This window comes from Paralichthys olivaceus, chromosome 3 (genome assembly GCF_024713975.1).
Source record: "Paralichthys olivaceus isolate ysfri-2021 chromosome 3, ASM2471397v2, whole genome shotgun sequence".
NCBI lineage: Eukaryota > Metazoa > Chordata > Actinopteri > Pleuronectiformes > Paralichthyidae > Paralichthys > Paralichthys olivaceus.
In genome coordinates, this window is record NC_091095.1 from 14542974 (window position 1) to 14567903 (window position 24930).

Genomic DNA, 24930 nt, shown 5'->3' on the forward strand with positions numbered 1-24930 from the left:
ATTTGAAATGAACAGTGAGATAACAATTTTCTGATTAAAACCTTTAACTCAGCTGAGGAGAAATTACTCTTCGAGCTAAAAGTAAATAATAGTTTGACATGTATACTATGGCGATAATTACAGATATCAACCATTCATACGTAGATCTGATGTTTTATTCATATGAGTGGACGATGTTAGATGTTTTATATTTGAAATGAACAGTGAGGTAACGACAGTTCCTGTGTTTGGGGACTGGACCTTTAATTCCGCTGATTGCCATATGAGATTCTCGCATAATACTCCAGTCAGCTGACTTTCGACGCCATTTTGTCAGCCATTTCCTACACTGATCCATTGGCAGAGTCTCCTGCACGGCACGGGACGCCCCATTTGGCCTCAGTCAGCTTCTCCTGCCCCGGGCTTGGTCAACAGCAGCGGACCCCCCCCTCCCCTGCACGCTCGGTACCCGGGTTGATGAGAGACGGTGTAGCGGGTCGCTCGGCTCCCACCAGACCTCTGCAAGGCGCTCGGCCCCGGCAGGACACTCAGCACCGGAGCGGCACAAGTCCCAGACACAGACATGGCTCTGAAGATTGTCAAGGGGAGCATCGATCGGATGTTCGATAAAAATCTCCAGGATTTAGTACGTGGCATCAGGAACCACAAGGAGGATGAGGTAAAACGACCCGCCAGCTGCCGCTGTCTCTGTTTACATGTTGAACTCCCCATTAACACGGGATTTAAGTCACAGTGGGCACCGCTCACACCGTTACCCAGCCAGCTAACGTTAGCGCCCGCTCAGTCATTTCACCCGCTAGCTTCCAGCTACACGAAACACCCATTTCGTTAGCCTGAAAGCTAATTCAACGCTAGCTAAATAACAACTTGACACACACACACACACACACACACACACACACACACACACACACACGCCTACTAACCTTCTACCTGTCAGGTTGAAGCAGGCGAACCGGTTGTTGGGTCGCTGCTGACCGCTAGCTAACCTAGCTAACAGGGAGCCAGTTTAAGGAAGCAGCTTGATAGTTGATGGCAAATTAGCAGATTACTCCTTTGCAACACACCCGAGGGTATTGCTGCTGTCAACATCTATTTAGCATCTGTCGCTAACCTTGTCGATGTGTGGCCTTCAGCTTCATGTGGGAGAAACATCCACAGGTTTTAGCTTTCTTATATTTATCACTATTTTGAATTGAGGACACCAGAGTGTTTAGATTGGATCCAGTGACGCTCAGATTCCTTCTACTTGTAGACTTTACGTATCACCACCCAGGATGCTGATGATTGAATGCATCTTTTTCTTTATGTCAACTAGAGAATACAATGAGCACACATCGGTGACTGAAGGTGATGTCATCCCTGTCACAGCTCTTGTCTGTGGGTGAGGACAGTTTCTGGCTCCATCACAGCTCCAGACCTGAGTGGGAGGAGGAGGAGGAGGAGGGTGGGATGGGCCTTTAGAGGGCACTGTTTTGGGGCAGCCACGTTTCCATCTTCAGCCCCAGTCTCCTCCTCTGAAGAGATCGGAGCTGTGTCTGTAATCATGTTGTTAAATTGCTATGTCAGGTAGAACTACAAGGTGGGCCGGCAGCAGGTTTGTCCTGCCTACCCTCTTATCAGGAAAGTGATTTACATGTAGAGGCTCATAGCAGTCAGAACCAGAGATATAAACATTTTCAATGTCATAATAAAAACAAGGCCGTCTGTGTTGCGTGACGATATTGCTTTTAGAGATTAAGCAGCTAGATGAGTGATTCTGCACCAGGCCATCAGATCCTTGATCTCTTGATTGAGTATATGGTCTAAGCTGTTCGCCATTGGTAACCCGATCGAGGAAGCCCGGATAAGGTGGCAGTCCCCCCCGTCAATGTTGGACAGTTTGCTGAAATATTCATACAGTGTGTGTTGTGTGTGTCTGCACCTGAATGTGTGTTGACTTTTTCCAGGCCGGCCCACAGTTTCTCATGCTCACTATTTGTCTTTCACGTGTGTGCTGAGTCTCTGCACGGCTCATTCATTCACTCCCACGCCTTTGGAACAGCGGGCATGTTGAAGAAAGGTGTGAGGATGTCCTCGTTTGATTCAGGGAGATCACTCGCAAGAATTTTAGGCCTATTTGTAATTGTTCTTATAAAAACAAAGTAGAGCACTATGAGCTAACACTGAACCCTTCTTTACTTGGAAAGTCTCAGCCGTCTAGTGTATCTCCAGCTCAGCTTGCAGTACAGGCAGAAAGGTTTGTCTGTTTTGGCCCTGGGACAAATATTTAAACTATTTCAATGGGTTCTGAGCTGGTCATTGAAGAAGAGTGAGGCGGATCACGTGATGCTGTGTTGAATTCATCCCTGTCTGCCCTGCTAACCACAGTTTCTGCAGGAGCAGCAGCACCCCCCCACCATCATTTCAGTCTCATGACCAGCACACATGACCAGCACACTCACACACACAGCCATACGTATATATGTGTTTGTTTTGCAAGGTTGCTCCTCTCAACAATGGTTTACTGATTGCCTTACCTACAGGTTTCACTGAGCCTGTCGTCCACCATTCAAATTAAATTTACCTGCTTTATCTTTCCTGCTTAATTGGTTTCAGGATGCTGTGTCTATTTATAGAAGGGCTTAGATAAACATGGCTTTTTCCTACTCATTTTTGATTCAATTGTAAAAAGGCATTATTGGATTTAAAAGCTGTTCAATCACCCATCACCTGTTAAATCCACATAAATAACCTGTGGTAAGCGACTATGTAATGAGAGTGAAACAGATTCAGCATGTGCTGATGATAATGTTTTCATGTGTGTTTAAAGAGCTTACATGGACAAAAGTCCTACATTTGATGACATTAGGTGTAACATAAGGTGTAAGCTTTCAAAACCAAAACCAGTGACTTGAGTGTGACTAATGGCTTAAAGAGCTCATGCTTTCCTTAACCCTAGAGTGGGGTTAAAGGTTCAGTGTGTAAGATTTAGGTGAAAGGGATCTATTGACTATAAACTGAATATAGAATAATCCTAGTGATGTTTTCACTAGTGTGATCATCTTTTTTACCCTAGAACGGGCCCTTTATATTTAAATCGTTTATATTTACATTAGGAGCGGGTCCTCTCTACAGAGGCCGCCATGTTTTTTATAGTTGCCCAGACTGGATGAACTCAACACCTTTTGAGTTTTTATGGCAAATGAGGGCCACCACAGGTCCTCTCTAAGTTGACACCTTCGTCAGTGTCCTATTCGTGTATATTTCAGGAAAATGTCCAGACTTCAATGCATATCTGAAAGCAGCTTATTACCTCATAAAGTCTAGGAAAAAGTTTAGGACTTTCCTGACTTGACTTGGGACTTGCCAAATAATAATTCAGCTCCACTTCTGCGGGCTAGTGTCTTGAGTAGCAAGCAGAAGCAGACCAGGATTCTCTGTGTCCTGGTGTCCTGGTGCTTGTTACCAGACGAGCACTTGATTTCACCTCAACTGATTTGTTGTCCTCTTGTTTGTCCTCTTGTTTGTCTGCCCACAGGCCAAGTACATCTCCACGTGCATCGATGAGATCAAACAGGAGCTCAAGCAGGACAACATCGCCGTCAAAGCCAATGCTGTGTGCAAGCTCACCTATGTAAGATCTGTCAACATCATCAACTAACTAACCTAGTCTTCCTATTGGACATTCTATTTGATAAACTTACAAACAGGTCTGCACATGGCTCTCAGTGTAGACCCACCTGTTTTCCTTCAAATAAATGCACACAAGATTTGATTCCTATGCCGTTTATGTGGTTTTGATTTTGTGCAGGCAACATTTCAAAACATTAAAATCAACAATGTAATTTTTGACATTGAAGTTGATGCTTCCCAATATGTTGATACAATGTTATATTCTGTATGTGTGGTATATTGAGTTTATACACACACACTCACACAAACGCACGCAATGGAAAATTCTGTCTGCGATGATTGTGGTAGGGAACAACACACTATCTTTGTATGTTATCTCCTCTATTCAAACAGCTTCATGCTGAATCAAAACACATTGTTTCAACCCAAGCCTTCACCAGGGTCTAAATATCTAACCACCTCACACATTAGTAGAAATTACAGAGCTACGGTTGTTTTATAGCTTAAGATTAGTCAATTCAGATCCAGATACCCTACAGCCTGCACTTATTGAGAACAGTGCACAGTTTCTGTTTAAATCAAAGTACCCTTTCTATTAATAGCCTCAGCTTGCATTTAGGTTTTGATGGCTTGTTGCGATTAGCATCAGCGCTCTATTTGGGAGCTTTTTGCTCAAATCATTTAGCCTCCATGCGCACCAAAGGGACAGTTAACATCCCATCGATCCTCCTCTTATTCACTCATCCCTCACTTTGTCACCGCTGTTTTCTGTGTTACAGCTTCAGATGCTGGGCTATGACGTCAGCTGGGCCGCATTCAACATTGTTGAAGTCATGAGCTCCTCTAAGTTCACATACAAGGTATGACTGATACACAAAGAGTTTTGTAATTGCTCAGAAACACGTGTATATGTAGATATTCCGGAAACCTGTCATAAGGACACTTGGGCTCTTTAGAGAGGAAGCCCAAGTCTCTTACAACCACGTATGCGTAAGAAATATACAGTTTGTGAGACTTAATTAAGATCTCTTCTCAATCCAAAAATAGCACGATGAGTAGGCACAGAAAATGAAATGCACTGTACAGGTAAATCTCTATGGAACTGCTGCAGGGTCACATATGCTAAATGAAATAAATATTACTCATTATGCTGCACAGTGAGTGATTCTCTCTGCTGATCGTCTTTCCTACAGAGGATTGGCTACCTGGCGGCTTCACAATGCTTTCACGAGAGCACCGATGTCATCATGCTGACAACCAATCAGATCCGAAAGGTCAGTAATATTCTCTGTGCGCTCTTTGAACATCCCTGGATTCTTCTTTATCCCTCAACCAACCTTTTCTGTCTCATGGCCTTTCTATTTTTTGATCTACCCTCTTCCAGGATCTCAGCAGTCCCAACCAGTATGACACAGGCGTTGCCCTCACTGGCCTCTCATGTTTTGTGACCCCTGACCTCGCTCGGGACCTGGCCAATGACATCATGACACTGGTGAGTCATGGACAGAATGTCAAGAGGTTTACACACAGAGCTTACCATCTTTAGTTTTATTTTTCTCTTAGCTACAAGCTGAACTCACTTTCTCCATGGTGTTTGTTGTTTTTCTCTCCCTAGATGTCGCACACTAAACCCTACATCAGGAAGAAAGCTGTGTTGATCATGTACAAAGTGTTTCTCAAGTACCCAGAGTCCCTGCGCCCTGCTTTCCCCAGGCTTAAGGAGAAACTGGAAGATCCAGACCCAGGTATTACAGAACAAACAATATTCTCCGTAACTGCAAAGCTTATACTCAAGTAATTAATTGATGTGAAGAATTTTTTTTTTGTCAGTTTATTGGGTGTGGCTCCTGGGTTTAGGCAAGATATTCTCTTTGTACTCACAGGTAGCTAAATCATAGACAGTGCTGGTACGGCTGGTGCCCAGCATTCGCTGTCACCTGAACCCGGTGAATTATTCAGCAGCTAAGAATATGAGATCAAGAACGGCTCATTTGTGATTCTGTCGGGGATGTGTGGGAACACTCCACAGCTCACAACTATTTTGGTTGCACAGATAAAAACATCTCTCAGGACATTTGACACAAGGATTGTGCATATGATGTCTCAATTATTATCTCATCTTAAATTCTGCTTTATCTTAAGAATAAAAGCTGCTTCCAATTGTTGTCAACAAGATAATTCAGTAGTTTTTATGGTTTAAAGAAATCTAGCTTCCCTTCTATTTTAAAACAATATGTTTAACAGTTTTGATGGCACAAAGGCTGGTTACACAGATTTAGGAAAATTAACAGATCTAAATAAATGCTTTTGTCAAACTGCATGCAATAAGCAGTTCAACATTTTTAGTTGTGTGAAAATAAACATGTGGTCCTCTATTTTCTTTCTAACTTCCTCTCTACTCTATTTCCTCTTAAGGCGTCCAGTCAGCAGCAGTAAATGTCATCTGTGAGCTGGCCCGCAGAAATCCCAAGAACTACCTTTCTCTGGCCCCGCTCTTCTTCAAACTCATGACCTCCTCTACTAATAACTGGGTTCTCATCAAGATCATCAAGCTGGTCAGTCAAAAGCACAAAGGGTTTCATTGTTGCCAAGTTGTGTTTTGTAACTCCCAATACTGCACCAATCATACAGGGATATATTGATTGGAAAAGAGGAATTGATCATAGTTCTCCTGCAGCGTTGGTCTCAGAACACATAGCAGTTGAATTATTACTGTTTGTAATGATCTCTCTCTTTGTAATAGAACCACCTTGTTTTAAAGTTTCGGTTCATGCTCCTTTTTTTACATTTATTATAAATATGTAGCAAATAATTTAAACAAAATGTTTGCAAAATTAAAAATGTAATGCACTGAGGGCTGTATATTATTGAAGGTAGAATATTATTTACAGTAGCTTCATGACAGTAAATTAATATTCATCCCTTTCATTTCACCTATATGTGTCTTTGTGTTTGTTTACAGTTTGGTGCGCTCACACCACTCGAGCCAAGATTGGGGAAGAAGCTGATCGAACCTCTGACTAACTTAATCCACAGGTGAGCTAAAACAGATTGTAATATTAATCTGATGTAATGAAAACAACAATAATAATCTGTGCTCTCTCTCTATTTCTTACCTCATCCTTGTGTCTCACAGTACCTCCGCCATGTCTCTGCTGTATGAATGTGTCAACACCGTGATTGCAGGTCAGTACCGTTGTTCTGTTGGCTTAGCTAAATATGGGTTTGGTAATGTGAAGAACACAACTCTTTTAAAATGTGTGTTTTTTATTTTTTAAGGCAGACTTTTAAATGCACATCATTTATTTGTGACCATGTGCAGGAATACGCTCAAATATACTTATTTACAAGATTATAGTATTCTGTAGCAGTAGGGTTTTCAATCCTGCTAAATGATGACACCATCATTTAGTCAACTCTGCTTTCCTCAGTTCAAGTTACTAGTTAATTTAAAAAAAAGGACCCTTTAACTCTCACTCTTTTTTCCTACATACAAATATCCAGTTAAGATTTTCTTCTCACAAAATATTAAGTTCAAATTCAAATCTAATTTATTCTTTTCCTTCACTACAGTGTTGATTTCTTTGTCCTCTGGGATGCCTAACCACAGTGCTAGTATCCAGGTAAGGTATTGGTTATATGTCCATGTTAATCCAGTTGAATCACTCTGCATGCTTTCACCATTTTCTTTCTATTCACTCATCTGACTGTCCAAACGTAGTTCAAGTGCAAAGCAAATGTCAAACAGGCTAGTAGAGAGTTTTCTTTCTTTTAAAAAGGCTGTTTTGCATGACCAGATATATTTCACCATTTCGCCCACTTTAGTTTGTTTCATAGTTTTTTTGAATTGTGCCTGTATGTGATGTTAATGGCTCTCCACTTCTCCCTTTCTGTTTTCCTCCCTCTTCCTCAGCTCTGTGTGCAGAAACTGCGAATCCTGATCGAAGACTCGGACCAGAACTGTGAGCCCTCTGTCAATGCCTGCAGTGTGTCATTTTCTCATTGTCTGTGTGTTTCTGACTGTGGAACAGTCCACCCATTTAGACCACGACAACGTAGACGCCCTGACTCTGGATAACTCGAACATTTTTACCTTGGGATTCCATTTTACTTAAGTCACATCTACTCATAACCCATTTATGGCACAGAAAACAAACTCCAGCTTGTTTTTCCTCACTGTCTTGCATCAATCTGAATTGATTGATTGATGTGATGTAAATCGCCAATTTCACTCCCTCACCCGCTCCCAGTCAGAGCTGAGATTACTGCATCCAGCCATTCGAGTTATCTGCATCCCCCTTAGATAGATAGTAACATTTGGAGTAGATTATAGGGATCTGGTGTTAATAGAGCAGACTGTGAACCTGTGGTTTATAGTTTTCTTTATCCACTTCAAGGCTTAACATTGATGAGTAAATGAGCGAGGGAGCAGACCTACTCTAGATTCTGAACCGATAAAATCAATTGAGTTGAATAACAAACAAAGGGCGTCAGAGCCAATTTAAAAGCCTTTAGTAAAGAAGTAAGAGGCCATGTTTTTAAGCTTTTTTCAGAATGATTTTTTAAGTTAAATAAAGATCACCAAAAGATAGTCAGCTGGCATATATGCAGCATTACTCTAAATGCATTAGATGTATTACAGTCGACTAAAGTAGGAAAATCAATCACTATTAAGTTAGTGTTTTATGTTGCTAAAAACACCAGATATCTTAGATTTGTTCTATTTAGATTTTATAGATTTTGTGCACTTGTGCTAGAAGCATTTTAATGAACAGCACAAACCCTGGGAATGAATCGATAGAAGGCGTTTTGAAATATTTGCTTACTTCTCACATTTCACTCAGCAGTTGGTACTGAAACACAAATGCAAAATTTGCACACAGTCCAAAAACATTTTTGCTGAACTGCCCCTGTAATTTTTTTTTGATAGCTAAGGTAGATTCAGAAGAGATTCCTGTGTCATGTTCCAGGTCATTTCTGCAATGTATTCACTGCAGTGACCAGCCTCACCTCACTGCAAGGTCACTACCAGACATGCACTCATTGATCGAGGAACTGAGAGGCGTTTGTCTCTGCCAGATTAGATGATCAACACAATGTCGTGATTCAGCACATTTCTGAATTCTTAAAATACTTAATGGTGAGTTGTCAGGGAATCAACAGAGGATAAAGCAAAACAAAACTACTGCGTCCAGTGTAGGTGTGTGTTGTCCCGTGTATGTGTTTGTATGTCCTTTCCATTGTTTTGTGTGTTTGTTGCTCCTCTCCTGTCCTTTGCACATTATTATTCTTTATTACAGTTGAATATAACATAGAAGTAGCTTGTCCACACTAGACTTTATTGAGACTACATGTAGGTAAATGTAGTATGAAGTAACATTTTTGAATAACTAGTCCAGTCCAAACCACTTCATTGATCTTTTGTAAACCATGGACCTCTCCTGTAAGCACATATTGTATTTTTGGTTGGTAAATGCAGGATAGTCAGTAAGGTTAGTAAAGATGTCATGTCTAATAAATAAATTTGACAAGCTTTGTTATAACTTTAGAGAATGATTATGTCTAGTAATAGAAGTAAGAAGTACACAGAAGTTTCCATCGGACGGGTAAACTGAGAGTGTATATGTGTTTTGCTAAGACCATGTGTGTCTGCACTTATGTAGTGAAGTACCTGGGCCTGCTGGCCATGTCAAAGATCCTGAAGACGCATCCCAAGTCAGTGCAGTCTCACAAGGACCTCATTCTCCAGTGTCTGGACGACAAGGATGAGTCCATTCGCCTTCGAGCTCTGGACCTGCTCTATGGCATGGTATGGACCAAAGAACTTTCACTAATGCATCACTACTAATTGTGCAATTATATTGTTAAAGATATTAGAAGCTTCATTGTCAGTTTTTAGCAAATAATCTCTGACAGTAAAGAACTTGTTGCTGCTTGTTCCATTTTAAAAGCTGACTTGATTTGTACCACAAGGTAAAATGGATTAAATAGACAGTGACACAGTAGTCACAGTAGTCGAAGTGGCTCATAGAATAGACGGACCAACTAGCTGGTGACTTCTTAATATCAGTTTATGGTCGTGTGATAATTGATTATCATTGTCATCATCATTTTTCAATTACTGAGTTCATGCTACAGCAAGTGATATGAAATAATGAATGCCATTTGGGCAAATGAATGAAATTATGAATTATAGAAACTAAAGCATGCTTGAATATACTACAGTTGTGCACTTGTAGTTCTGAGGTAATTTTTTGGAAATGTAATTTTAATGTATGCGTTTAAATTAAATCGTTGAAACTCTTCTCTGTAGGTTTCTAAGAAAAACTTAATGGAGATCGTAAAGAAGCTGATGCTGCACGTGGACAAAGCAGAAGGAACCACCTACAGAGACGAGCTTCTCACCAAGATCATTGACATCTGCAGCCAGAGCAACTACCAATACATCACCAACTTTGAATGGTCTGTCTCTCACCCAATAACTCCACACCAGCTTAGTTTTAAAGTTTCACCCCAAATTCTACATGTTACTGAATCGTATTATCCACATCTGCCTGCACTGACAGGTACATCAGTATCCTGGTGGAGCTGACCCGGTTAGAGGGCACACGGCACGGCCACCTCATTGCCTCTCAAATGTTGGATGTTGCTATTCGGGTCAAAGCCATTAGGGTCTTCGCTGTGGCCCAGATGGCTACTCTGCTGGACAACGCCCACCTGCTGACCGGCAACATGCAGCGAAACGGCATCTGTGAAGTGTTATACGCTGCAGCGTGGATCTGCGGCGAGTTCTCAGAGTATGTTTATTTCTCCCATTGGGATGCATTCATATTAACACTGGTATAAGAAGGCATAAGTAAAATAAGAAAGGCTGTGAAAACACTCAAACTCACTTGAGTTTATGCACAATAAAGACTATGAACCTGTATTTAAGCAGCAGAGTGTAAAATGACAGTAATGGGATATCCCATTACCTCAGTCATCTGTTACAATGAATCTACAGGGAAATGCCAGACAGCTGAGTTCAGATCTTGTGCTGCATCCCCTGTGTGTTGTTGCTCTCTTATGAAGTTCAAGCTAACCCTGGCAGCCTGATCTTAGACTGTTGTTTTTTTGCTCATTCAGTAAAGCTAAACCATCTTTCATATCCTATTTTACATGAATAGTAGAAATTCTATTGGTGATAAAATCTCTGGAATATCATCGTAGGTAATGGAGACATTTTCCAACTAAGTTAATGTACTGGTTATTTTGCACCATTAATCTTAAGTCTCTACAGCAAGCAAACATATGTAGCCCTTTTCTGAGAGTAGAGAGTAATAAACAGGACTAAGGAAGGTACTCCTCCTCTCTGTAGACACCTGGAGAACCCAATGCAGACGCTGGAGGCCATGCTGCGGCCAAAGGTGGCCACCCTCCCCGGCCACATACAGGCAGTTTACGTGCAGAATGCAGCCAAGCTGTTTGCCACTGTGCTGAAGAGCCAGGAGGGGAACACTGAAAGCACAGCCGCGCAGGAAACCAGCCAGCTGATGATTGAGAGGCTACCGCTGTTCGTCCAGAGCGCCAACCTGGAGGTGCAGGAGAGGGTAAGAAAGGAAGTTTGAGAAGAATGAGTCATGTCTGTTTCTCTCTTTAAACAAGTTGACTCACCAGAAATCTGATGAAATACCTGTGATAAATTCTGTCTGACGAGCTGTCATGTTCGCAGGCATCTTGCATCCTGCAACTTGTCAAGTACATCCAGAAACTGCAGCAGAAGGATGTAGAAGTAGCGGAGGAGGTCAGTGCTCTGTTTGCTGGAGAACTCAACCCTGTGGCCCCCAAGGCACAGAAGAAAGTGCCTGTTCCTGAAGGGTATGTTTGCTATGATTTTACATGTGAGATCTAGTTCAGTAAAATCCAAGGCATTTTAAGTTACTATTGTGATGAACCAACAATAATCACAGAATATTTGCATGTTTATGTTCAAGTCTTGATCCGTGTAACTGAGTTTGTCTCTGCAGTCTGGACCTGGACGCCTGGATCAACGAGCCTCCATCTGAGAGCGAGTCTGAGGATGAGCAGCCCAAGGCTATTTTCACCAAGGAGGAGCCCAAACACTCCCGCCCCCGTCACACAGAGGTGGATGAGAAGGAACTGGCGAGGGTGAGCTGGTTGATGATAGGAGCTTTGCTCAATACAAGGATGAATTTCAATTAACAGTGCTGAGCTACACTTCTGTATGTAAAAGAAGTTTTAAAACCTTTTATAAGTTTATTGTCTAGACCTTATCTTTTTTTTCACCCATTTGCAAATATTATTTCACTCAAATCCCACTTACAAGTAGAAATAATCACAACATTCACACTAAGATGCAAAAATTTGCCAAAAGCAATGTTAATGTGGCTGTAACCATATGTATTCTATCTCTAATACTAACAATACTAGCTATATTGACCTTCTCAGTGTTGTAGTCATTACTACATCTGTTTTCCAATGTGGTTCCCTTAAATGCATGGAGGCACACTTTTCTTCATTGATTTTAATTCATGTTGTTGTTTTCCTCCACTCCCAGAGGAGAGAAGCTAGAAAGCAGGAGCAAGCCAACAACCCGTTCTACATCAAGGCCTCCCCGTCCTCTCAGAAGGTTTGTTTAGCAGTAGAGTACTTTATTTTATTTATGTTATCCAGTCCGTTTCAAAAGCCTGAACGTAAGGCATAACTGCAGTAGATCTTGCATTAAACGTAGTTAGATTTGTTTATGAAATGTATGTGCTAGCCAGTGTGTGCTGAGTGTATTTCAAGTAATGTTTTGTCTGCAGGTTTATCAGGACACCCCTGGAGTGGAGCACATCCCAGTTGTGCAGATTGACCTCAGTGTGCCTCTCAAAGTCCCAGGTGGGACACCACCACAACACACCAGTGTCACACTCATTCATTTCTGTATTCTTGTTGAATTTGGATAATTATTAATAAATTACATGCTTGTTCTTAGTGTCTGTCTTCTTTAATACACCTGTGGCTTTCTCTTGTCCCCCAGGTCTGCCTATGTCTGACCAGTACGTCAAGTTGGAGGAGGAGCGCCGACAGAAGGAGAGGGCAGAAAAGAAGAAGAAGAAGAAGGAGAAGAGGAAAGAAAAGCGCAGTGGACGAGGGAAGAAACATGACTCCGGCCCAGAGAGCGAGGAGGACATCACCCCTGCGCATATGGTCGACATAGTTACTGAGGAGATGCCAGAGGTACAGTGGGCTGGAGCTGAGCAAACATCACAACATGTTTACACAGAACCATTAGATCATAGAATAGGGAGATGTGTAAAAACAGTTGAAGGACATGTCAGTTCTCCTAAATTGATTGACAATCTAATCTTAAATAAGTGTGCTTTTTACACATGTCTGAACTTTGTTTAAGGCACAGTAATTCCACTTTTGAGAAGCTGTGGAAAATAGTAATAGATTACCCTTCATGTTGTTCCAGAATGCCTTACCCAGTGATGATGATGACAAAGACCCCAATGACCCTCACAAAGCGCTGGACATCGACCTGGACAAGTGAGTCTGCACAGAGATCCTTTATCTACATATTCACAGATATTTGTGCAAATCTATAGTTAATTTTTGTTTGAATACTTTAATGTTTAAGCCAATCAATCATTGAAACATTCCAAAGCTGAGGAAAACTAAAGCTTGTGTTAATCATTTCTAATCTAATCTGAATATTTCCTAGTTAAAGTTGATAATTTATTCCTAATTATATCTTGGGCTTCATGGTGACAGCTTCACAACCAGGGTGACTTGGCCCTTTCCCTCATCTGATTCCCTCTCATGGCGTTCTGCTTTCTGCTTCCTCTTTTCTATGCCTACACACACCCACTACTGCCTCTCTGTGTGGGCAGCTTGTTGGAGATGGCTGGGCGCAGGTGAGTCGCACCGCAGCAACGGGACCTGGCCTCCAACGCGTACAGGGACCGCCTCCCTGTCTTTTTCTTTCCCTCTCTACAAATAGCTGTCTTGCTCCTCTTATTAACATAGCTGTCATTTCTTGACTCATTTGGAGTTTGCAGTACCTGCTTCCGCTTTTTTTACTCGTCTTTCCTCGTACTTTCAGTATCTATTATGTTATTCAACTAGCTTTTCAATTAGAAAACCATCCAGTATTCCCTTTCTTTACCCATTTCTTCCCATTTTTTTAAATTTGAATAATCCTGACAATATCAGCAGCTGTTCCTAAACAATCTGTTTTATAATTTCTCTCATCTTAAGAAAAGACAAGTTACCCTTAAACAAGTTATCTCTTTGATAAAGAGACATAGTTTTATAGAAAAAAAGGTTTTTAAGAGGCTGCTGCTGATCTTCTCAGGTCTTAATCTTGCACCACCTGTCCTCCTGGAATAGGCTCCTGAAAGCTTTTTGGCCCTTGTTTTCCTTGGAAAAGATAATTGGCATCAACATGCTTTTAGGAAAGCTGTCCTGAGGGTCAGGTCCTATAATTTTTTCGATCTGAGTTCCCAGATCCTCCTCGGTTTCAAGTTCTAGCAAGCAGGTTTTTTTAGTTTTTCAAGTGGATACTCCCTGCCTGGCCTTGGTGGAAATCACAAGCACATGTGCCCTTAGCCCAATGCTGTAGTTTAAATCATTTTAAATGATTTACACAGATTTATAATATGGGTTAAATTTTAGATTAGGCAATGAAGAAGAGTAGTGATTGTGCTGGAGTAATTGGAAACACCTGAAAGAGACTGTCTGTAGAACATACTGTACATTTATGTCCATACTAGTGACCTCATTTTACACAAAATTGGCCTCAATAGCAATGACTCAATCCTGTTTTTTTCCAGCTGTTTCAGATATGTGTCTGCTGGTTTATTGTTAGGGTAACTTTGGACTCCTGTGGTCAGTCCGGAGTGTATAATTCTGACATCTCTTTCTATTAGAACTCATGATAATTACAGACAAACGCACACATTCTGAGTTCCTGTTGTCTTCAGTCAGTTACAAGTCACTGTGTGTGCAGAAATGCATTAATTACATAAATCATTTGTCAAAAATCTTTCTAAGAAAACACACTTTGAATATTCTCATCTTTAAAACTGATAAACGCTACAATTGAAAATTTACATAATGTATGTTATACAGTCAGGGCTGAATAGTATGTCTTTACAGAGAAGAGCCAGTAGGGGGCTGTAGTGAATGTGCTCTCTGCTTACAAGGTCCAGGCTCGGGTCAAATAAACTTGACAACTTGTTTCAGTTGGATATGGAGGAATTTATTCGTGTAGTTTCTCGCTGCTTCCTGCTCTGCCACAGGAATGGCTTAACTCAACACCTTGAATGTGACAGAATATGTGCCTGAATTCAGTGGGTTGCTGCACCCTGCAAGCCTTTTTCCCCTTTTCTAACAACCGAATGCTTACTAAAAAGAGTGAAGAAAGATTGAAGATGTTTTCCAGATGATGGCTTCAACTCCAGATGGACCCCAGTCACCTCACAAATCCTCATCTAAGCAAAGCGCAGACGTATAACTGTGCAGTTTTGTTTGTCCAGGCCTCTTGCAGACAGTGAGAAACTACCTGTCAGGTCGCACCGTGCAGCAGAGGCTCCAAAAAGCCCCGGAGAGGATGGAGACGCAGAGAGTGCCGCCACACAGGAGCCCAGGAAGAAGAGAAGCAAAGATAAGAGGGAGGAGAAGAAGAAGGATAAAGATGGAGATAGGAAGGTGAGCTTAAAATGTTTCGTCCTCTTTTGTTACTAGGAAGCCTCATTCTCTCAAGCTGATGAGACTGCCTCTTCGAACCAGTAAACCAGATTTATGGGGTGATTTGGAGCCGTGATCATAACATGATGACTTGCTGCACCTCACTGTGACATGGAGCTGAATTTATCCTCCTGTTATTTGCAGAAGAGCAAAGAAGAGAAGAAGAAGAAAAAACACAAACACGAAGAAAAGGAGGAGGATCTCCTCAGCGGTCAAGCAGAAGAGTCTGTGGTCCAATCAGAAGAAAGCAGTCAGGTGGCGGCGGCGCCGCCCACATCGACCAGCGCTGAGGTATGCTCCTGTAGAAGGGTGGAGTAAAGCTGCTTCCTACCTAGCAACAGAGTTTGTGTGACGAAAATTTGAATTAACGCTGAAACATGATTCCATCGAATATTCGGATCAAAAACTTTGACAAATAAAAATACCATTATATATTTAAAATAAAAAAAACATTATATTGAATTAACATTCTCTGCTGAAAGGTTACGTTCAAACAGATATGTCTAATCATTTTTATTGACTCAACACTTCTTCCCAGCGTCTCTTTCAATCAGCTTAAGTGATCAAGTATCTGTTTCCTCATCTTTTACCAAATACTTGAAGTATTCATGATATAGGCCTGAGTATTCTCCATTGGCATAAGAAGTAAAATACAGAACCTTTTTGGCCCTCACCCCTCTCACCTCCTTGCATTCCTCTCCTTCCCTTCCTCTTCTAGGTTTCGGATCTGGATTTCTGGCTCTCAAACGCTCCAGTGCCCTCTAACACCCAGGTGGAGTCGCCCCCCCTCCCCCCTCCCCCCTCTTCCCATCCCCTCATCTCCTCAGTCACCAAATTCCATCCTTCACCACTCCATGTTTTATTGATCTATCTCATACGTTGGTCTTTGCCACCCGATCTCCCTCTCTTTTTTCTTGATATTGATGATATTTTTTTTTGCTCATCTTCCACTTTTTCACACAGCTTTCTCTCTTTTGATGATCACATAACACTTTCCTCTTTCATCCTCCAGCCTCCCTCTGTTTTCTAGCATGTGCGTGTTGGTCTCACAATGTCAGTGGTTCTCTTCCTCAGCTGTTGTTTTGCTCGCTGGATGTCGTGTCGGTCTTGAAGTGAAAGTGGTTGTTGTTATGTCGGTGGTGATCAGTGAGTGCAGGTTGCCTGAGCTTCCCTGGAAACTGACCTGGAGTCATTTCCTTCAGTTCCTGTCACTACTGCGTCACGTGTGTGCGTGGCGTGTTCTCGGACTGCTTCCACTGTGGTCACATGGAGTCGTACTTGTCTTTGTTTTCCCTTTTTAGCGTCACAACTGACACATAGAAACAGAAATCACACTTAAAGAAAGAAAGTACTCACAGATGACACAATAGCCAGTCCTGTGATATTACAGAATAACATCAGAGTATATAAACCTGTCTGTTCTTAAATGTGATCATGCAATATTTGTATTATTTTTGTAATATACTTGTTGGTTTCTCAGACAGGCTCGTTTTTGGTTTAGTCCATTTGCCCAGATGATGTTGCTGCATGCAACACTTTTGATTCAGCAAATCCAGTTTGTGTTTGTGGTGTCACAGATCTGAGTAGGTTGCAGGTGGTTTTGAATGACTTTCTATGAATGAGAGAACTCACTAACTTCACTTACCCCTATCAATACAGAAATGGCACAAATCTGTGGGTGTTTATGCTGTGGTTGCTCTCGCTAATGCTAATGTGTATATGTGTGTGTGAACAGGAAGCAGCAACAGTAGCAGAAGCAGCAGCAGAAGCAGCCTCTGTGCCCGAGGCGGTCTCAGGCACAGCGCCAGACTCTGAGCCTGATGAGCCCAAAGATGCCGAGATGGAGGAGACTGTGAGTCACTGCCGATGATGACGATAATTACAAAGTAGAAAGTTTGGCCGTGGTGCTGGAGATCCCAGTTCACTGTGACCTGACAGCACACAGCACACTGGCAGCTCCTCTTTTTCTCACAAGTCTGTGTAAATGATGTACCAGAGACCTGACACTTCTAATGGTCTCTAGAGGAATATTTCTCCCAGCTGCCAGGTATGATTACCAATTCAGTTTTCAGTGTGTGGAATTTCTAATAAATTGTCTCCGTCTTTTTTCTGTCTGGGTTTTCAATGATAAGAAGTCCTCCAAACACAAGAAGAAGAAGCAGAAGAAGGAGAAGGAAGAGAAGGAGAAGAAAAAGAAGAAGAAGCATCATCACCATCATCGCCACAGTGATGCAGGTGGAGAGGAATCTGTGCAGAATGGCACTGTGGAGGATGAAGAGCCTCTGCCGGTCTGTATTTATTATCTTAAACTTCAGCACTCATACTCACATTTTTATTTTCTGCGCTCATAAAGTAAAAACAAGCTTTTTTGTCATTGTCTTAATGTCATGTTGGTCCACTTGGGTCAGTGTGATAAACATCAAGATGTCTATAACCCAATTAATTGTTTTGATAAAGAAATAATTCTTTTTAAATAAGTTAAGCAACATCTTTGCGTCATTCTGTATTTTCATCTTGATTTAATATTTCTGTTGTGGTGGAAAAACAAGTTACTGACCGAAAAGCCACAAATAACTTGATGCTGCATGTAGGCCGGAGAATTTGTCATCGCCCATATCTGATCTTGTAGCTCCCACAGTTCAAACCTGCTGACTGGCACACACACACACACACATTTTTGTACTTCTGTCTTATTGAGGACACTCATAGGAATAATGAATTTTGCCAGCCCCTCACCCTAAATGCCTAACCCTAACCTGAACCTAATTCTAACCCTAAAACCAAGTGTTATCCCTTAAACAGCCCTTTGAAAAAGTGAGTGCTGGCCAAATTGTCCTCTCTGTAAGGTCTGTGCTCAAAATAGTCCTCACAAATATATAAGTTTGAGTATACACACACACACACACACACACACACACACACTCTGCTTGTTATACATCGGCCAGGTAGAAGCAGCTCCTGTTGCCTAGTTAGCATACTGTGTGACAGAGAATGCCGGATCTGACCTGAGCTCTTATCTCATTTCAGTCCATGTCCAATTACTGCCTGCTGGCAGAGAACTCCTACATCAAGATGGTGAGTGATAGCATTATAATATCATTTTTTTGCCTCATTTTTGATCATAACATTTAATCATAATATCATCAGAATCACTGATGTTGATGTCAGATTGTAATGCATTCCGTATCTGCTGGATTTAATATATTTATATCCTGTCATTCACTTTAAAATATAAAGGGAAGAAGATTCTTGCACTAGAAATGGATTTTCTCGTTAGATGACAACACACACTTTTGTGTAGTCACTAAAAAGGAGAAACATCTGATCGGCCTCATGTGACGTTTGCACTCAGTTGACCCAGTTCTTATCTTGCATCGCTGTGTCTCTTCATTTCCCCATTTTTGCAATAAAATTAATAAGTAAAATGTTGTAACCAATTATAAGATCAAGATTGTGGAAATACCCTCAACACTGACCATAGGCAAAATGCAAATGTTCCTGTTTAGGTTGGTGATTTAAATGTAACAGTTATCTAAGGCAACATAAGTAGTTAAACGTGTAGATTTCTAATTTCTCTCCTTCTCTTTAAAGATGATGGAAGATGCTGATCAGGTACTGGTTAAAGTTCTGTCAGTGACAGAAAAATCTTCTTTTAGACGTTTCTCTGTTTTCTTGTGCTCTTTACAACCTGGCCTCTGAGACTAAAACAAAGCAGAATTGCTCAACTTTCTGAAAATGTTTCTGTGGTGTGCTCCTCCTTGTGCTCAGACTGGTTTCTTGAAAAAAGTGACGTGTGCTTTGGTGTTGGACTTCCTGTGTTTATTATGTTTCTTCTCTAAGTAATCTTTCACTTGTTAAAAATACAATGAAGGATTAGAGAAAGTTTGATCAGTAATTCCAGCTTTAAACAATTGATCTAATAAGAATAATTTTCCTTTTCCCCTCACCCTCTAAGGTTTATGACATCCAGGGGAACCTTCAGGATGGCAGTCAGGTCGTGGTGTCTGTTATATTTGAAAACAAGTGTGACAGCTTCCTCAAATCCATGGAGTTCAACGTCCTGGACTCTCTCAACTCCAAGCTGCAGAGGCCAGAGGGCTCGGGTCCACATGATGGCCTCACCGTCCCCTTCCAGCTTCCACCAGGTCAGAGGTTATCTGCAGAATACACTTTAATATAAGTAATGGGATTTAAATCCTCATTTTGGGCAGTTTGGTTAAGTCTGATTACCTAACTCTTAGCATCTTATGTAAGATTTGGTCAGTATTCCAGAAAGGACAGCACAAGAATTTCAGTTCATAGGGAAACGTGTGTTCTCTGTGTATTTGACAATAAAAATCTTTGAATCTTTGAATCTCTCTTGTGTTCCAGGGGTGTCCAATGAGGCGCGATTTGTCTTCACCATGCAGAGCATCGTGATGCCACAGAAACTGAAGGGAACACTCACCTTCATTGTCAAGGTTAGGAGAAACCCCTGTAGTGTACATCCACACAGGAAACGCATTTCAAAATCCACTCTCCACACCAACACTTGATTTTGGCCTTTAAAACTAATTATAGTTTCCACAACATCGTTGCCACACAATTTGCTGTTACCCATCCCAGTATGTCAAATATAAATCAGAGAGGTTGGATATTGTGAAAGTAAGATTTTTTTTTCCTCAACTGTTTGTTATTGTGGTGTGTTCCCACAGAATGATGACTCCTCCACTCATGAGAAACTGGACTTTAAACTGCACTTTACCTGCACCTCCTACCTAATCTCTACTCCTTGCTACAGGTTGGTGATAGGCCAGTCAGAAGATGAGAAGGATTTCTGACTGGTTACAGGGTCCAAGATAATTTATGATAATTATGTAATCACGATATCTATTGAAAGTGTGAAAAATAACAATAATATTGTACACTCTTATGGTAAACATTGTTTACTGTGTTTTATCTAATTTTTTACGAATTGATTATGCTTAAAATACTAAAACCTGCTAGGTTTGTGCAGATGGACAATGATCTTGTTGATCAAAGGTGGTCAGAGTGATCAGATACCTAATTTATCACATGAATTAAAGGCTACAACTACAAATAAGAGTTGTTGTTTTTTCCAGTGATGCGTTTGCAAAGCTGCTGGAGTCAGGGGACCTGAAGGGCAGCTCTGTCAGACTGGAGGGGGTCATTATGCCCTTCCACCACCTACTAGCCAGGATCTGCTTCCACCACCACTTCTCAGGTACATAGCTCACCAGGACGTACTATTCATTTGTGTCAGATTTTTGTCCCCAAACATGAAGGTATCAGTTGGTCAGGTGTTCCACATAAATATAACAATACGCTGCATTTCAGGAAGTTAAAACCAGTTAAAACACAGGGATGATTTTACAGGTGACTAAAATACTTTTCTATTCGGTTAAACTTAACTTGGATGGCGTGTTGGTGTTATTGTTAATGTGTTATAAAATGACCATAACTTCATGCAGTTGGACATTGCTGACAGTTTGTGTCTTCTTTGATCAGTTGTGGAGAGGATCGACTCCTGTGCCTCCATGTACAGCAGGACTATCCAGGGTCACCACGTCTGTCTGCTGGTCAAAACTGTAAGTGGACCAGTCATATTCCTTCCATAACCTCTGTTTACCAATGATTCCAGTCTCTAGTTTGTTTGATTTCTTTCTCTTTATTTGACAAAATGTTCCCACACTCCTGACTTGAATGTGTCTGGGGCATCAGCAGTCTCAGTGTTATTATTAATCTTTAACTAATTAAATTAGACTTACTTTTAACACGCGCGCGATCACTAAACCATGTTTGGACCAAAACAATCGCGCATGAATTACAGCAATCGAGTAAATAACAAGAGGTTGGAAAAAATTAGAACCTCCCAAAGGCAAATAGCGGGAAGAGACATGCATGAGGTGGAAAAGGTGAGTAATGAATAAGAAATGATTAAGAATGTAAAGGTTGTAGGAAATAAAGTTGGGAAGTCTTATGTTTTTTTTCCCCTTTTCTCTGTGTTTTAATACGGGTGAAGAATAACAATTGAAGAAAAATGTCAAAGTTTAAAAAAAATTGAAAAGTGATAATTTAATGTATCAATGAAATATACTGACTTAATAAACAATCTCATGAAATCAAATGTGGTAAAAATAATTTATAATTTTACAAAATATGGAGCTTTCTTAAACTTCAGTAATGATTGTAATTGTGCAAGATGTGTATTGTATTGTGACTTTGTATGTTTTAGAATTGTAACACCGCCCATTTTGAGCTATTCAGTAGTTTTCGTTGCACCAGCTTCAAATAAAATTTGTTTTAAAATTTTCGAATAGTGACCTTGATTTTCTCGCTCTCTCTTTTCCCACAGTCTGCTCAGACAGTTTCCATCGACGCTAAATGTGACGAGCCGACGCTGCTTGGGAATGTGCTGGATGAGATCAAGCAGACCTTCTCTCAGTGCTGATTGTGTCTGACAGCCCCGGGGTGCCCCCAACCCAGCCACATCAACCTGCGCCCCCCCCCCCCCCCCACCTCTCCCTTGCTGAAACACAGCATAATCATGTTATGAAACTGAGGCTGGCACTTCCATCACCGTCCCACTGGTCCTGAGATTTTTCACATTTCTTTCCTCCTTACCTTCCTCTAAGCATCTTACAGTCTGTTTTTTCCTCTGCACTCTGAGCTCTGTGGTCGCTCTCCCAACTCTCGATGTTGTTTTACAGACTCGCTGTGTCCACGTTCCATCTTCTCAGCAATGCACTTTCATCTTCCCTCCTGGTTTTATCAGCTCCTAACAGCTGCCCTGTTTCTACCCCCTCTACTCTGTACTCTTGCTCCTGTTTCTGGACGCCCCGCGTACTCTGCTCTTTCCTGTATACCTATGCGCCCTCTACTCTGTCGGCAATTCAGTCTATGACAGTCATGTAATGTAATGTTGAAAACTGGACTTTTGCTGTTGATGGTTGAATTGTGTTTTTACCGTTTTGAAGTTTTTGTTTGTTTCTTTGTTTGTTTATTTCTGTTCATTTTATTTGTCTAAAGCCTTCCTGCGCCTTTGTCTCAGCCCCGTCTGTCTGCTCACTAAACCATCTATGTAGGCCTGGAACAACTATGTGACCGAATCCTTCTCTGATTGGTCCTAGCTGGAAAAAAAGGGGCAGTGTAACCTGCTCACCCGCCTCTGATAAGGTGCCTAGAGGAGACCAGACACTGGGTGACTGCGGTGAGGATAGTGCAGAGATGAATCCAAAGCTACATACAAGGCCTGGGTCTTGATCTAGTATCACAGCTGTTCCCCTTGTTTTGTCTTTTTGGCGAGGCTCGGCACAGATCGGCCAGTGTAATTGAATGCTTGGTACTAGGGATGACTTGTGCAGCAGATCAGTGGTTTTGCTCTGTGCCTTTAGTCATCCTGTCTGACCTTCTCCAGCGCTTCAGGAGTCTCATAGAGCCCAACCTCTCTCCTGCATATTCGCTCCCTCATCCAACTGTGCCACGCTGCAGTTTGCCCCCACCCTCCTCCTTTCCCAGCACCACAAGAACGTCCGACATATCATTCCTGTCACAAATCAATGAAGAATTTGGAAGAATGTAAAATGAATGGAAAGAAACTGTCAACCTATCAGACGTGTGATGTGAGATTTCTGTTTCAGTTCACTGTCAGGCCAATGGCGCCTTCCTCAGCCTCCGCTTCAACTTCAGGCTGGAGTTGTTAGTTATAAAGAAGATATTATATTGTAATTATACAGAAGCATTGTCTTATTTTTGAAGAAGCTACCGTGGTGCTGACGGCCCTCATACATTACTGACAGAATAATCTGAAAATGAAGAGAGCTGCTGATGTTACATCACTGTCCTGCCTCTCACTGAAAAAGTCAAACTATGACTTGCTGAAGGATGACGTTGTTACACTGTCAACCTCTCTGCATTTTTTAAAACTGCATATCGGGTTGCTGTAGTTGTTCTCTCTGTAAGCAGAGACTGTGAAGTGGTCTGTGGTTTTAGGTTCTCCTAAATTAGCAAGGCAACGTGGCTTCCACGCTCTGTCAACAGCAGAACAGAGTTTTGTCTGTCTCCATGCGAAATCATGTGAAACATATGTGTCTGTGCCACTTTCACATCACGGTAGCTGCACTCAGGCTGCCTGACACTCTGGTCGCTGGTGTGCATCCAGATAACTCCCTGATGTCTCTACTCCCTTGTTAGAAACTGCCTTGCCACTGTTTTTTGCATCGACATGTTATGATGAACGTGAAAGGCTGATCTTTAAAAGAAACTGCCTCCTTTCAGAAGTCTCACAGAGGTACTTGGATGTTTTTGTTTGCGTCATTCATGTCACTACCTAGTGCAGCACGACTTAATCCTAGTAGTAGCAAGATAAAATTCAACTTGGTAGCGTCTCTGTTCATATAGCCTGATAAGGCCCCTTCACATCTGTCTGCTTTTGTAGATAACAACTATATGATAATGATGTCTGTGACCTGAGGGTCAGATCAGCCATTCCACAAGATCTTCTGTCCAGTTATAGTGTCTGAATACAGAGGTGATCAGCTGTACATCAGGAATGTCAATAGGAAACAAGTATTTATGTATTCCCTGTATGTTCCTGAAAATGACCGATATCAGTGGAAGTGGAAAAAAATACAACTACCCTAATCATACATTGTCCTAATTCTGAGTATTTTCTTGTGCATAATGTTTGATTAAAATTTGTATAATGCATGATTAGGAATGTACACTTTTTATTTCCTGTTCATCGGACATGCTTACACTAACAAAAACATTGTCATTCCATCTTGTCCTTTCTTCATAGTCTTTTTTTTTTATAAAGTTTACTTGCCCATTCTCTGTTTTTGATGGTATTTTGTTTTTATCTATTCTAAAATCATTCATTTGAAGACAACAAAAAAAAAGATATTGTTGAATGTTTTAAATTATTATACACAGGGGAAGGAAGGGGGCTCTGTTTGCTGTCAGGAGACACAGGACTTGGGGCTCACGATGTGAAGCGGTGTACTGAGAGACAACCCACTCTTGTCTTAAATCTCTATTGGTTCAGTTGTAGTGAGTTATTTGACCAACGTTGGCTTGTGAGATTGAAATATATTCCTATATGACTGACTTCTGAAGGTCCTGTCTTTTCATTTCTCCATTGATTCTCCAGCTGTGTAATGTAAAATGTGTTAAAGGGGGCAACATCAATGATCCACATTCCCTTTAAAGAAAGTCCAACCCAAATTAAAAATAAAGGCTGTAAGAAGCTGCTGTAGTCTTTTTGTGTTACAGTGAATAAATATACAAACACACACGCCTGTCTGTGTATGTGACTGAAAGACTGCAAGTGTTTAACAGAAGTGTGTGTGTTCATTTCTATTTTCCACATTTGAATTATTAGATGTACTGTAGATGTATCGCTTTGAACTTCAATTCCCAGAAAGCATTGCATGACAGCGGAAGTAAGTGAAATTATTATTAACAGACAGCGAGTAGCTGAGTTGAGTAAAGTTCAACTGACTTATCCGCTGATCGTGGATTTCTTTATATCAAGCAAAACTAATTTTTTGAAAGCAAATGTCACTTTTATTTTGATAG

At 41.3% G+C, this 24930-nt stretch overlaps 1 protein-coding gene across 15 annotated transcripts; it reads left to right on the top strand.

Annotated features, from left to right (window-relative positions):
- The first annotated feature begins 289 nt into the window (after nucleotides 1-289).
- Nucleotides 290-24600, top strand: ap3d1 (adaptor related protein complex 3 subunit delta 1). Of its 15 annotated transcripts, none has more exons than XM_069522104.1 (35): nucleotides 290-658; nucleotides 3521-3616; nucleotides 4395-4475; nucleotides 4809-4889; nucleotides 5000-5107; nucleotides 5231-5360; nucleotides 6031-6170; nucleotides 6578-6651; nucleotides 6752-6801; nucleotides 7189-7238; nucleotides 7529-7577; nucleotides 9279-9424; nucleotides 9929-10077; nucleotides 10182-10412; nucleotides 10973-11204; nucleotides 11327-11472; nucleotides 11622-11763; nucleotides 12173-12244; nucleotides 12420-12495; nucleotides 12638-12837; nucleotides 13076-13149; nucleotides 13494-13517; nucleotides 15141-15312; nucleotides 15496-15642; nucleotides 16070-16123; nucleotides 17087-17203; nucleotides 17484-17639; nucleotides 18379-18426; nucleotides 18943-18963; nucleotides 19307-19496; nucleotides 19723-19811; nucleotides 20046-20131; nucleotides 20454-20575; nucleotides 20860-20939; nucleotides 21707-24600. In XM_069522104.1, the coding sequence occupies exons 1-35, from the start codon at nucleotides 563-565 to the stop codon at nucleotides 21800-21802; spliced, it is 3825 nt and encodes a 1274-aa protein (XP_069378205.1). In that variant the 5' UTR covers nucleotides 290-562; the 3' UTR covers nucleotides 21803-24600. The 15 variants fall into 15 exon arrangements, with proteins under 15 accessions (XP_069378205.1, XP_069378207.1, XP_069378208.1 ...); XM_069522106.1 differs by having other exon boundaries at nucleotides 17487-17639; XM_069522107.1 differs by lacking the exon at nucleotides 18943-18963.
- Nucleotides 24601-24930: the final 330 nt, after the last annotated feature.

Coding starts and splice junctions, on each gene's coding strand:
- ap3d1 (XM_069522104.1), top strand. CDS start 563: ATGGCTCTGAAGATTGTCAAGGGGAGCATCGATCGGATGTTCGATAAA. Junction 15,313..15,495: donor ATAAAGATGGAGATAGGAAG/GTGAGCTTAAAA, acceptor TGTTATTTGCAG/AAGAGCAAAGAAGAGAAGAA. Junction 20,940..21,706: donor TCTGTCTGCTGGTCAAAACT/GTAAGTGGACCA, acceptor CTTTTCCCACAG/TCTGCTCAGACAGTTTCCAT.